The following is a 13,735-nucleotide window of genomic DNA, read 5'->3' on the forward strand; positions in this document are numbered from 1 at the left end:
ACACACTCTATCAGATAGATAGAGAGACAAAGAGAGAAACAAAGAGAGAGAGAGAGAGAGAGAGAGAGAGACAGAGAGAGAGAGATAAAGAGACAAAGAGAGAGACAGAGAAAGAGAGAGAGAGAGAGAGACAGACAGACAGACAGACAGAGAGAGATAGATAGAGAGACAAAGAGAGAAACAAAGAGAGAGAGAGAGAGAGAGAGAGAGAGAGAGAGATAAAGAGACAAAGAGAGAGAACGAGAGACAGAGAGAGAGAGACAGAGAGAGAGAGAGAGAGAGAGAGTGAGAGAGAGAGAGAGAGAGAGAGAGAGAGAGACAGATAGAGAGATAGAGAGAGACAAAGAGAGAGAGAAAGAGAGAGAGATAGAGAGAGACAAAGAGAGAGAGAGAGAGAGAGAGACAAAGAGAGAGAGAAAGAGAGAGACAAAGAGAGAGACAGAGAGAGAGACAGAGAGAGACAGAGAGAGAGAGAGAGAGAGAGAGAGAGAGAGAGAGTAGCTGTCTGAAAGACGACACCAGTAAAAGAGTGGTAAATTCTTAAATAACTTCTGAACTCTCATTGTCCAGACACTAAATGTTGCCTTTAGAAATGACATCAAGGAAAAACTATGTGTGACCCTCATGGACTTCTGAAAAATGAAGCTATTCCTGACAGATCACACAACAGCGACAGTGTTTTGATTTCTGAAAAGCCCTGTCTCTCCAGATCTACTCAAACATCGCCGGCAGAACGGTCAGTGCCTGACTGGCCCCCGTGTTTCTGCAGGATGACATTGCTGCTGTCAAAGCAGGATTTTGGGAAGTTATGATGATCTGAGGATGTCAGAAGTTTGTAACAAAATCTCTGTCTGGTGCAGCATTTAAAAATGCTTCTGCTGAAGTCTCTTTGCAGTTCCACCTGTGAATCTCCTCCGAACACACACAATGCAACCAGCCTATGACAAACCCACCGTTACTTATCAAAGTGCTGTTAATGCAACCCCACTGAAATGCTTAATGCATCACAGGGGCACGCAAACTGCCCAGAGCTGTCTCATCACTGGACAGACGCCTGTGTTTAGCCAGCACCATAAACAGAAAGATAAGGGAGAGGGAGCAGATCATATTCCCATGGAGTGAGGACACTTGTGCTCTCCAGGACTACGGCCCCCAGACGGCTGAGGCATCACATGAGATCAAACTCACAATCTCTTGATAATCGGTCATAACCCCTCTGGAGAAAAATCTTAGACATGGCTCCAGTGCTTAGAAAAGAACAGAACAACAGTCTCCTCGAAAAACACCTATAATAGAAGGCAATCTGCAGTTGCTGTATTCTCTCTCCCAGTAGTGAAGCCTCTGCCAATTGGCTCTTATTGTAAATGTAGTAAATGTTTTATGTAGTAACTAATTGCAAGCTACGATTCAAGGGGAAATACTTGCCAGGTCAGAATTGTTCACAGTGGAAGTGATAGGAACCAGACATCTGAAAAGTTTAACGCTGCAAAAGCTCCCTCACAGTGTGGTCATGTTTCCTGACACCCACACAGACACAGGGAGAACACACCACACTCCTCACAGACAGTCACCCGGAGGAAACCCACGCGGACACAGGGAGAACGCACCGCACTCCTCACAGACAGTCACTCGGAGGAAACCCACACAGACACAGGGCGAACACACCACACTCCTCACAGACAGTCACCCGGAGGAAACCCACGCGGACACAGGGAGAACACACCACACTCCTCACAGACAGTCACCCGGAGGAAACCCACACAGACACAGGGCGAACACACCACACTCCTCACAGACAGTCACCCGGAGGAAACCCACGCGGACACAGGGAGAACACACCACACTCCTCACAGACAGTCACCCGGAGCGGGAATCAAACCCACAACCTCCAGGTCACTAACCTGCTGCACCACTGTGCCGCCCACAGTTAAATAATTAGATGAAAATGATTGGATTAAAAAATAATTCAATAATTCTCTGCTGCACATTTTGGGGTTGGTGAGTTGTGGCTCAGTGTTATTTAAAGGCAAAGGCAGTGAAACTGGCCGTTCTAGCCAAGGCTATTTAGGCAGGTGTAGAACGCTGCTGTAGGGATTGATCCTTGTGATATTTTGATCAAAGCATGCCACAGATGTTTCATTAAGACCCAGAACTGTGTTCATTTATGGACAATTGTCATGTCCTTGCCCTGTCTACTGTGTTCCTGCTCTGTCTGTGTCTCCCTTGTTTCCTTGTTTGCTAGGAGCACATGGCTCTGTTATTGTTATTGTTCCTGTCTCCTCCTTAGCTCCACCCTCTCATCAGTATCCCCATCTGTGTCCTCTTTGTAATCCTGCTCCTTCTTATCTGTCTCAGGTGTTCTTGTTTGTATTTAAGTTCCCTTGTGTGACTACAGTACTTCTTTGTTGGACATTTCTCTTTCCCTTTCCCTTGATTTGCCTGTTTGTTTGGACATTACCTTCTGTACCTGTGCACTACCGTTTGGATTTCCCTTCGTATGTCTGTTAGATCTGTCTCTTTCTTTCTCTTCCTCTTCAAGTCTGTTTGTATCTCCAGTCTTCTTTAGTGTGTCTCCCTCTCATCTCTTTCCTCTTCTAGTCTGTTTGTACCTCTAGTTAGTCTTTGTACCTCTCCATAGCCTGTTAGTTTCCCTCTATCTTTGGTCTGTTAGTATTCCTCTCTCTATATCTGTCTCTCTAGTCTAGGTCTCCCTGTATCTGTCTCTGTCTCTGTCTTCTCTGTCTCTCTAGTCTAGGTCTCTCTGTCTCTCTAGTCTAGGTCTCTCTAGTCTAGGTCTCTCTAGTCTAGGTCTCTCTGTCTATGTCTCTCTGTCTATGTCTCTCTAGTCTAGGTCTCTCTAGTCTAGGTCTCTCTGTCTATGTCTCTCTGTCTATGTCTCTCTAGTCTAGGTCTCTCTAGTCTCTGTCTCTCTAGTCTAGGTCTCTCTGTCTATGTCTCTCTAGTCTAGGTCTCTCTAGTCTAGGTCTCTAGTCTAGGTCTCTCTGTATCTCTCTCTAGTGTAGGTCTCTCTTGTCTAGGTCTCTCTTGTCTAGGTCTCTCTGTCTATGTCTCTCTAGTCTAGATCTCTCTGTCTCTGTAGACTAGGTCTCTCTAGTCTAGGTCTCGCTGTCTCTGTCTCTCTAGTCCAGGTCTCTCTAGTTTAGGTCTCTCTAGTCTAGGTCTCGCTGTCTCTGTCTCTCTAGTTTAGGTCTCTCTGTATCTCTCTCTAGTGTAGGTCTCTCTTGTCTAGGTCTCTCTTGTCTAGGTCTCTCTAGTCTAGGTCTCTCTAGTCTAGGTCTCGCTGTCTCTGTCTCTCTAGTCTAGGTCTCTCTGTATCTCTCTCTGGTGTAGGTCTCCCTATATCTCTTATCCCTGTTTAGGTCGCTGTCTTTGTCTAAGGTCCTCTGTTAAAGTATCTGTATCTGTCCAAGTCTCTCTCTCTAGGTCTTCCTAGACCCATCCAAGTCTAATTATCTGTTTTGGTTTCCTTTTGTGTCAATAAAGTCTACTGTTATTGCATTTGCGTCCGTCCCAGTCAGTCAACCCGGTCCTGACAACAATAAATGAAGGCTATTCTAAGGCATAGTAAATAACCACTATATCTGCATATATTGTTCCTATCACGACTGCTGTGAAGAATCTGTGTTTCAAAGTTTCTCTCCATTACACCACTTTATTCCAAATCACTCTGAATTCCTTTGGTTACATGGCAATTAATTCATTGTATAGAAACGATAATATACAGGTGGAATTGCCTTTTAAGTTGTGGAATGGTGAAATATTCTTTTAAAAGGGATTTGATAGAGTTTGATAGAGGGATAGAGTTTCCCTCTATCTTTGGTCTGTTAGTATTCCTCTCTCTATATCTGTCTCTCTAGTCTAGGTCTCCCTGTATCTGTCTCTGTCTCTCTAGTCTAGGTCTCTCTAGTCTCTGTAGTCTAGGTCTCTCTAGTCTAGGTCTCTCTGTCTAGGTCTCTCTGTCTATGTCTCTCTGTCTATGTCTCTCTGTCTATGTCTCTCTAGTCTAGGTCTCTCTAGTCTAGGTCTCTCTAGTCTAGGTCTCTCTGTCTAGGTCTCTCTAGTCTAGGTCTCTCTAGTCTATGTCTCTCTGTCTAGGTCTCTCTAGTCTAAGTCTCTCTGTTTAGGTCTCTCTAGTCTAGGTCTTTCTGTCTATGTCTCTCTGTCTATGTCTCTCTAGACATATATGTGCAATATATATGTGTGTAAAAATTAACATAAATTTGCAAGGAGACTATAAAAAATAGTAATTAATGAGTTAAATATACACAGAAACATGTAATAACATATATTCTACAACAATAACAATAATAATTCCAGTGTTCTGACCTCTGGTGCTCTCGTCCTCAATGGGCTGTTTGAAAGCAGTGATGTCTTTAAAAGTGCACAGGAACAGCACCACCTTGTCATTCTCGTTCCTGATTGGAGCGATCTGCATGTAGAACCACACCGGGGTCCCTGATGAAGATCACAGGACACGGCATCAATCGCCACGGAGATAACTCACAAATACCATGAGATAACTTCATAAGATAATATTAACGAATGAGATACAATGATATAGCTGATCTATTTGAGATGTTTAAAGTAAGTGTAAGGTAACTTCATGAGAAGTCTTTTGAAATAACATTTTGAGATTACTATGAAATCGATTGGTGAGCTTTAATGAAATAAATATTGATATACATCATTAAATTAAGATGCTTTATTGTATTCCAGTGAAAGCAAAGGAAAAATTGATAAGGTTCCCACAGAAGTGTTCAAAAATGTATCTTGTCATCTAGCCCCACCGTCCCTGGAGCTCAGTGCTGTTGTTGACGACAGCTTGATCAGGATCAATGTCACATTCTCTAATCCTGTCTACAACAATACGAGTGAAGCCCTGTAAATAATCAAACTCCATTAACCCTTACAGCAATGGCTTAAAATGAAAAGAACCTGCTGTGAAGGATTTGATGCAGAATAAATCTGGAGAACACTTGATCCTGTTGGTACACACTTTAAACTGAACATGAATGTATTAGTAATGTAATTCCACGCTGGAATCAAGTTGGTTCAGTGCCCGAGTTGTAAACGTGTGAGTTTGTAAGTGTCCGCTGTGTAGTTGTATACTCACTGTTCTTCTTGTAGAGCAGAATTTCAAAACAGTTGGACTCATAGTTATCAAAGGTCTGTCTGACCTTCTCTATGGTCTTCTTGTCCGTCAGCTCTCCATACATAAAACTAGAGTGTGTGTGGGGAAGAGAGAGAGAGAGAGAGAGAGAGAGAGAGAGAGAGAGAGAAAGAAGGAGAGGGAGAAGCAATTATAGAATGCACTTGACCAATGCACACCCACATATAATAATAAATAAGATGTTAGAATAATTTTGTTTAAAGCTTTCCATAATGTATTAATGTATATAAGTTCTTAAGGACACTGTAAACCTGAACTATGTCACACCGTGTTAAACTGAGTTTACAATGGTCTAATCAAATGGAGGGCGGCATAGTTCAGGTGGTGCAGCAGGTAGGTGTCGCAGTCACACAGCTCCAGGGACCTGGAGGTTGTGGGTTCGAGACCCGCTCCGGGTGACTGTCTGTGAGGAGTGTGGTGTGTTCTCTCTGTGTCTGCGTGGGTTTCCTCCGGGTGACTGTCTGTGAGGAGTGCGGTATGTTCTCCCTGTGTCTGCGTGGGTTTCCTCCGGGTGACTGTCTGTGAGGAGTGTGGTGTGTTCTCTCTGTGTCTGCGTGGGTTTCCTCCGGGTGACTGTCTGTGAGGAGTGTGGTGTGTTCTCTCTGTGTCTGCGTGGGTTTCCTCCAGGTGACTGTCTGTGAGGAGTGTGGTGTGTTCTCTCTGTGTCTGCGTGGGTTTCCTCCGGGTGACTGTCTGTGAGGAGTGTGGTGTGTTCTCCCTGTGTCTGCGTGGGTTTCCTCCGGGTGACTGTCTGTGAGGAGTGTGGTGTGTTCTCTCTGTGTCTGCGTGGGTTTCCTCCGGGTGACTGTCTGTGAGGAGTGTGGTGTGTTCTCCCTGTGTCTGTGTGGGTTTCCTCCGGGTGACTGTCTGTGAGGAGTGTGGTGTGTTCTCTCTGTGTCTGCGTGGGTTTCCTCCAGGTGACTGTCTGTGAGGAGTGTGGTGCGTTCTCTCTGTGTCTGCATGGGTTTCCTCCAGGTGCTCCGGTTTCCTCCCATGGTCCAAAAACACACGTTGGTAGGTGGATTGGTGACTCAAAAGTGTCCGTAGGTGTGAGTGAATGTGTGTGTGTGTCTGTGTTGCCCTGTGAAGGACTGGGGCCCCCTCCAGGGTGTATTCCCGCCTTGCGCCCAGTGATTCCAGGTAGGCTCTGGACCCACCGTGACCCTGAACTGGATAAGGGTTACAGATAATGAATGAATGAATAATCAAATGGAAAAGGGCTTTTTTAAACCAGGCTTCACAAAGTCATATAAACGGTGTCTCTTAAAGTGATCTGCAGTCTGATTAGCAATTCTCCAAGCTTATGCTGAACACTGTCTTTAGTATTATGTATGGTAGTATACAAAGCCTTCTAAATTCCTTTATATAACATTTTAAATACAAGAGAGTCACCAAAATATCTTTGGAAAATGTTAATATCGGACCGTGCTCCAGGACCGACTGACAACTGGAACTCACGCTGAAATCAAAACCAATTAATGCAAGGCTTTTGTTCTGTTTGAGGTGATAGCTGTCATTTTAAAGCACAGTTGTCACCCTCTCAATGACAAGCACTGGAGGGCGTCCTTCTTAATTTGGACCACCCTCCCCCAATAGATAGATATTTAGAAAGCACGTCTCTCTATTTGAACACAACTGGCCCACACTAATGCAGTGATCTACAATGAACTATTAAAAGGGAGCAAGGGGTCAATCAAATCCAAAATGGCAACTCTAGGAGAAGGAAGAAACCTCTTAACTTTCAATGAAATGCAATGTAAGGAGATTTAATTCCAAGTAATTCTGGAGCTTTTCTATTGGTCCATTCATCATGACATTTTCAAACGATGTGAAGGACAGCTGCTGTGTTGAAATGATGTAGTAAACTAAATATCAGCAAATATGGAGATACAAGTTTTTAATTCCAATTCAATTACGTGCTTTTTCTCACTGTACATTCCACACACTAAGGACAGGTGACCTCATATAGAAACACCTCTCCATGGAAACTACACCAGGGTCAGTTTATATTTTTGATGAAGAACTCTCACACACCTTTTTCTTCAGTACATTTTCAGTAATTTTTTCAGGACATTACATATCCATCCATCCATTGTCTGTAACCCTTATCCAGTTCAGCGTCGGTGGGTCCAAAGCCTACCTGGAATCATTGGGCGCAAGGCAAGAACACACCCTGGAGGGGGCGCCAGTCCTTCACAGGGCAACACACACAAACACACACACTTTTGAGTCGCCAATCCACCTACCAATGTGTGTTTTTGGACTGTGGGAGGAAACCCACGCAGACACAGGGAGAACACACCACACTCCTCACAGGACGGTCACCCGGAGGAAACCCACGCAGACACAGGGAGAACACACCACACTCCTCACAGACAGTCACACGGAGGAAACCCTCACGGACACAGAGAGAACACACCACACTCCTCACAGGACGGTCATACAGAGGAAACCCACGCAGACACAGGGAGAACACACCACACTCCTCACAGACAGTCACCCAGAGAAAACCCACACAGACACTGGGAGAACATACCACACTCCTCACAGGATGGTCACCCAGAGAAAACCCACGCAGACACCGAGAGAACACACCACACTCCTCGTAAGGCAAGGACGGTCACCCAGAGGAAACCCTCACGGACACAGGGAGAACACACCACACTCCTCACAGACAGTCACCCGGAGGAAACCCACGCAGACACAGGGAGAACACACCACACTCCTCACAGACAGTCACCCGGAGGAAACCCACGCAGACACAGAGAGAACACACCACACTCCTCACAGACAGTCACCCAGAGTGGGAATCGAACCCACAACCTCCAGATCCCTGGAGCTGTGTGACTGCGACACTCCCTGCTGCACCACCGTGCGGCCCATATTACGTATGTTTACATTCATTTTGTGGAGACCTACCACAACCTTATCCACTACCACTACTGCTCGCCTGACCCTCACCCTCACCCTCATCTTAAATCTGAACAAATGGAGGTACTCCACAAAGCAGGATTTCTCAGTTAGACAAGTAACAGGTTGAAGGACAGCCGCCCTTCACATTGTGTAAAGACATGATTATGAATGGACCAGTATTACTTGCAATAAGTCTTTTTACATTGACTTTAATTGAAATGGCAGGGTTTGTCCTTCTCCAGCACAGTTATTATTTATTGTTTATTCATATTTTTCATAGAGCAGCTCCTCCTCTTCAGAGCTGACACAAATGGTCCAGAAAGAGAAGGAAAATCCATGTGCTGCCAACAGAACACTGTGGGTTTTTTTGGGATGATATATTTGTACTGACATTCCAGTCGTTTTTGAGGAAGATATTTTTACCGCAGTCATTTTACTGGGGGATGCATTTACTGTCTCCCACCTGCATGTGCTGCTCTTCTGCATGACCTCTGCTCTGTGGAATCCTGAGAGCTTGCAAAAGCCGTCATTACTGTAGACCACCGGCCACTCCACGATCTGAGCGTTCCCCAACAGGAAACTCGTTTCTGAGACAAAGACAAGTAGAGCACACACTTGAAATAGGCCCTTTTCCAATAAAATTCCATCCAAATCCAAATAATACATAAGACACAGGTCATTTCAGGTCAACACAGATTAATGGAACTCTGCCCGATGCCAGTGCCAGGTATGAGGAGCCCACAGGCTTTAAGCGCTGGAGCAGTGGCCCTGTGTTCTCTGGAGTGAGGGAGCCCTGGATGGAGCTGTGTCACTCCAGAGAACATCCGTCCATTGCTCCACAGCCTGTGGTCATTTAAAATGCAACTGAAAAACAAGAATCTGTTGTAATTTCTCTGTAATCTGTTGTAAAGTTGTTATTATATTTGTATCTTTAATTCACAGACGGAAGAACAAAGATTCCCAATGCATTCACTGTTATGTTTCGTTGTGTTTTTAAAATGAACTGGAGTTTGGATTTAATGCCTTCAACACTCTGGAACACGCTGCTTTAAAGCATTATACGATGTGCAGGTGGCTGTGAAGCTACTGAATGAGGATTCACCCGACACTCTCAGGAAAAATGTACGATGCAGGGGCCTCATTGTCACATAGTTTTAGAATAAGGTACAGTTGTGTTTTCTCAATTAAAGGCACTGAACATATACCTCTGAGGGTAGCACCACAGCGACAGCTTTTCTGACACAGTGTATGCTCAGGCTTCGCAAACAAAAATAGGCCACTGCCCATCACTTTATAAAATGTCCAAATAGTTCAAATGCAACATTGTAATTTTTTTATTGTTTCACCATGAAACCGTACACAATATTGTCAGATTAATTTTATTTTAATGACTTTATTTTAGTATTTTAAAAAGAATCCGTGATTGAGAAATGGCGCCCCTTGTGGTTCCTAACCCTGAAGGACTATGTTTGTGTATGAGTATGTGAATGAGTGAGCGAGCGAGTGATGAGACAATTCCATAAGTTGCCTCCCTGAGAGCGAGGAGACGGCGGACCACTGTTGACCCACTGAGGGCAAAGTTGGAGGACCACTAATGTTTTACACAGCGTTTTCTGGTCGGACCGCTGCTGATTAAACAGAATTTTAGACAAAAAGCCACATTTTAGCACTAATCCAAGTTGCATTTTTTTTCCTTCATTAGGTTCTTTTTGTTATTCTTTATAAATAAGATTAGTAAATAATTTTAATCAGCACAGTGTCAACATTTTTATCATTTAATCATTTTATATCAGGCTCATACTCATTATTATATCTCTCAGAGTTGTTGGTAATATTGTATTAGTTTGTTTTCCAGAATAAAAGTCTCTGTGAGTGTAAAATCTGTTTGAGGAGATTATAAATGAGTTCTATCCTGTACAGGACAGTAATCTGAGTGGTCCGATGGTGGACCAGCAGTGGTCTACAGTCAGTGGTGTGACAGTGGACCGATATATGTGCTCACTGTCTGGGGCTACAAACCTTCCCACGCGTTTATAAAAGCTCAAATATGAATAAGGTTAACTGCCCCTTTAAGATTTACACTGGAGAAGATTGTTGTGAGACGTTTGGACAAATAACTTTAATAAATGTGTTATTGAATGCAGCAAGAGTTATTGTTTATTTCTAAAAATAACTGTTTTTTTTCCTGGAAACTGCGGTTAAAGCTTAAATTGTGCGATAACGGCAATTGTCTTAATATAAATAAACTGATTACATTCTTATCATCATCATCATCATCATCATTCTGGAATCCAGCGCGCGCCGCCTCTCCGTTCGCGCATATGTTGCGCGCGCTGGAGAACGGAGCGCGCGCTGAACCAGGAACGAACGAACGCGTGAAGGGAAGCGCAGAATTAAAGCAGAATGTTTAAGAAACGCAGGAAAGGAAGAGGATAGAAAAATAACGTGGGTACGGAATGAAAGGGAGGTTAAGACTGAAAAGTGGAGCCGGAAAATCAGGAGAAAAAGAAGACAATAAAGGGGAGGATGACAGAAAGAGAAAAAAACATGTGAGAAATGGATAAATGAAGAAAAGCGGGGGAAAGGAGTGGAAGAGAAAAGGGATGAAGGAAGATGTGGAGGAAACGAAGAGAAAGACGACATGAGGATGACAAGAGGAAAGAGGGAGAAGTGGTGGAGAAAAAGATGAGGCAAAGGGGAAAAAAAAGTAGAACAAGTGCGGGACAACAAAGGAAAAGAAGGAGAAGTGAGGGAGAAAGGGAAGGGGGATGATACGTGAGAATCTGAGGAGAAGGAGATGATGGGAAAACAGGTGAGAAAATGATGAGTGGAGGAGAAAGGCAGAGAAGAAAGATAAGTGGAGGAGAAGTGGACGAAGAAAGCAGGAGGAAAAGAGTAGGAGAAAGCGGGAGAGGAGTGGAGGAGAATGAGGGGGACGGTCTCACCGCTGGAGCGCCGGACGATGTTCTCCAGGAAGGTGTTCTGCGGCGCGACGAGGCCGCGCTTGCCGCCGGGCATGATGCCTCTGTCCGGGAGCGGAGCACAGAGCCCACCGCCACGGAACCATCATAACACACTCTCAGAGAAAGGGGGGCTGTGTGTGTGTGTGTGTGAGAGAGAGAGAGAGAGAGAGAGAGAGAGAGAATGAGGGGAGCGCATGCGCATTGGCACAGTTGCGCACGGGTGAAAACTCTCCATCGTAGAGCGCACGGGAGCGCGAGACTCGTCACAAGTAAAACAATGACTAAGCACATTTTTACTTTCATATGAACACGTGCTTTCTAAATAAATAAACAGATGCAGTATAAAGTGTTTAATAATTACTGTAAAAGACTGTAAAACGGTCATATAACTCACTTCTGGTTTTATTTTAGATTTTAATATCATTATTTTAAATCTTCATATTTAGCTCCTCGACAGCTGCAGGGGCCCTGCTTTATTTCACTTTAAGATGACGTGCTTAAAGACCACGCCCACCCTGAGGAAACCCCAATGATTAAAAATCATGGACACAGTTGCTTACGAAGCTTCCCAGTAAACATTTAGCCGTTGATTCAACGTTGAAATAACGTAATGACTGCCGTCTAATCAACGTTCTCTTAAGGTTGAAAATGAAAGTTGAAAAGACGTCCAAACACAAACATTGAAAAGACGACTATTAGACGTATTTTGGACGTCCGTTGACGTTATTAATTGGTCACCACTTAACTAACTTATTAAGATGGATTCTGGACGTCCATTGACGTTTAAAATATGTCCTTGACGGACAGACTACTTTTAGACCTATTTTGAACATCCATGGACGTTCCTTGTTTACTGGGTTGTAAAAGAAGCATGAAGTGAAATGGGACACGATAAAACAGCCAAACCCGAGCCTATAGAACACCATGCTAAATGCTAAGAGTCTGCTAAACGCCTCAGCACTGGAACTGAAGAAGTCAATGCAGCACTACATATGCGTTAATATAAACATATCACAAAAAGGAAATGTGTGTTTGGTTGATTGTTTCTTTGTGGTAACAATGCTTCTTGGCAATACATCTTATACCGTTGGGAAGCCTGTTCATTGCCCTTTTAAATGGTGCCACATTTGTATGGGACATGCATTTGTGGGATGAACGATAGAGCTGAGGATGTGGGTTGTACCCATGAAAAATTTGCCAAACTGTACTAGTACGGTTCCCAGTAAACAAGAAACTTCCCTGGACGTTCAAAACAGGTCTAAAAGTAGTCTGTCCGTCAAGGATATATTTTAAACGTCAACGGACGTCCAAAATCCATCTTAATAAGTTAGTTAAGTGGTGACCAATCGATAACGTCAGTGGACGTCCAAAACGCGTTTTATACAAGTAATTTATTTCGGGACCAATTAATAACGTCAACGGACGTCCAAAATACGTCTAATATTCGTTTTTTCAATGTCTGTGTTTGGACGTCTTTTCAACTTTCAATTTCAACCTTAAGAGAACGTTGATTAGACGGCAATCATTACGTTATTTCAATGTTGAATCAACGGCTAATTGTTTACTGGGTTAGTACAGTAAATGGTTCTTTAGGTGATGGTTCTGAACAGAAATGTGTCCCATACAGAACTGTATTCATGGTGAAAGTTTTCTTCAGACTGATGGTGAATGTGGTGTGTGTGAATGTGCAGCTTGTTACAATAGGTTTTAGGAGCTTTTTTAAGAACATTTTCAAAAAGGTGTTCAATGGAACCGTACACAGTTCATTCTCAATGTGAAGAAACATTTCACAGTCCAGAGAACCATTTGACACACACACACACACACACACACACACACACACACACACACACACACACACACATATATATATATAGCACGTATCTACACTCGCTGTCCATTTTATCAGCTGTTTCTCTGCATAATTTCTTATCCCCATTTCACCATGATCTGGGACCCCCACAGAGCAGATATGATTTCGGTGGTGGATGATTACACTGCGGTGGTGGTGGTGTGTGAGTGTGTGTTGTGAGTGGATCAGACACAGCAGAGCTCCTACAGTTTTTAAAGCACTTAGTTTAACATAGGAACACAGTCCACCAAGTAATAATATCCAGAAAACGGCAGGGATTGCATCCATTCATCCAATATCTGTAACCCTTATCCAGTTCAGGGTCGCAGTGGGTCCAGAGCGCAAGGCAGGAATACACCCTGGAGGAGGCGCCAGTCCTTCACAGGGCAACACACACACTCACACATACGGACACTTTTGAGTCGCCCCCACCTACCACCCCTGGAGGAAACCCACGCAGACACAGGGAGAACACACCACACTCCTCACAGACAGTCACCCGGAGGAAACCCACGCAGACACAGGGAGAACACACCACACTCCTCACAGACAGTCACCTGGAGCGGGAATCAAACCCACAACCTCCAGGCGCCTGGAGCTGTTTGACTGTGACACTAACCTGCTGCACCACCGTGCCGCCCCAAATTCAGATTCAACTACTTTGAAAATATTATTGATTTAGCTCCATACAAAAGGACTCCAGTCTGTAACTGTAGAATTAAAAAGTGCTCCTGTATTTCCGGTGGAGTTGATGAAACGGACAGAGTGTAGATACAAGGTAGATGTTCCTTATTTAGTGATCATTTGGTGTAGAAA

General features: G+C 44.0%; 1 protein-coding gene across 1 annotated transcript; it reads right to left on the reverse strand.

The window, feature by feature from the left end:
- Positions 1–2,609: 2,609 nt before the first annotated feature.
- On the reverse strand, positions 2,610–11,122 carry LOC136680192 (potassium voltage-gated channel subfamily H member 5-like; the record flags this gene model as incomplete). Its single annotated transcript, XM_066658554.1, has 5 exons — positions 11,050–11,122; positions 8,568–8,691; positions 5,135–5,241; positions 4,348–4,476; positions 2,610–2,639 (listed from the first exon to the last, which is right to left on the reverse strand). Coding segments are annotated over exons 1-5 (463 nt in total), but the record flags the coding sequence as incomplete, so codon positions are not given.
- Between the last annotated feature and the right edge of the window lie 2,613 nt (positions 11,123–13,735).

Source organism: Hoplias malabaricus, unplaced genomic scaffold (genome assembly GCF_029633855.1).
Source record: "Hoplias malabaricus isolate fHopMal1 unplaced genomic scaffold, fHopMal1.hap1 scaffold_300, whole genome shotgun sequence".
NCBI lineage: Eukaryota > Metazoa > Chordata > Actinopteri > Characiformes > Erythrinidae > Hoplias > Hoplias malabaricus.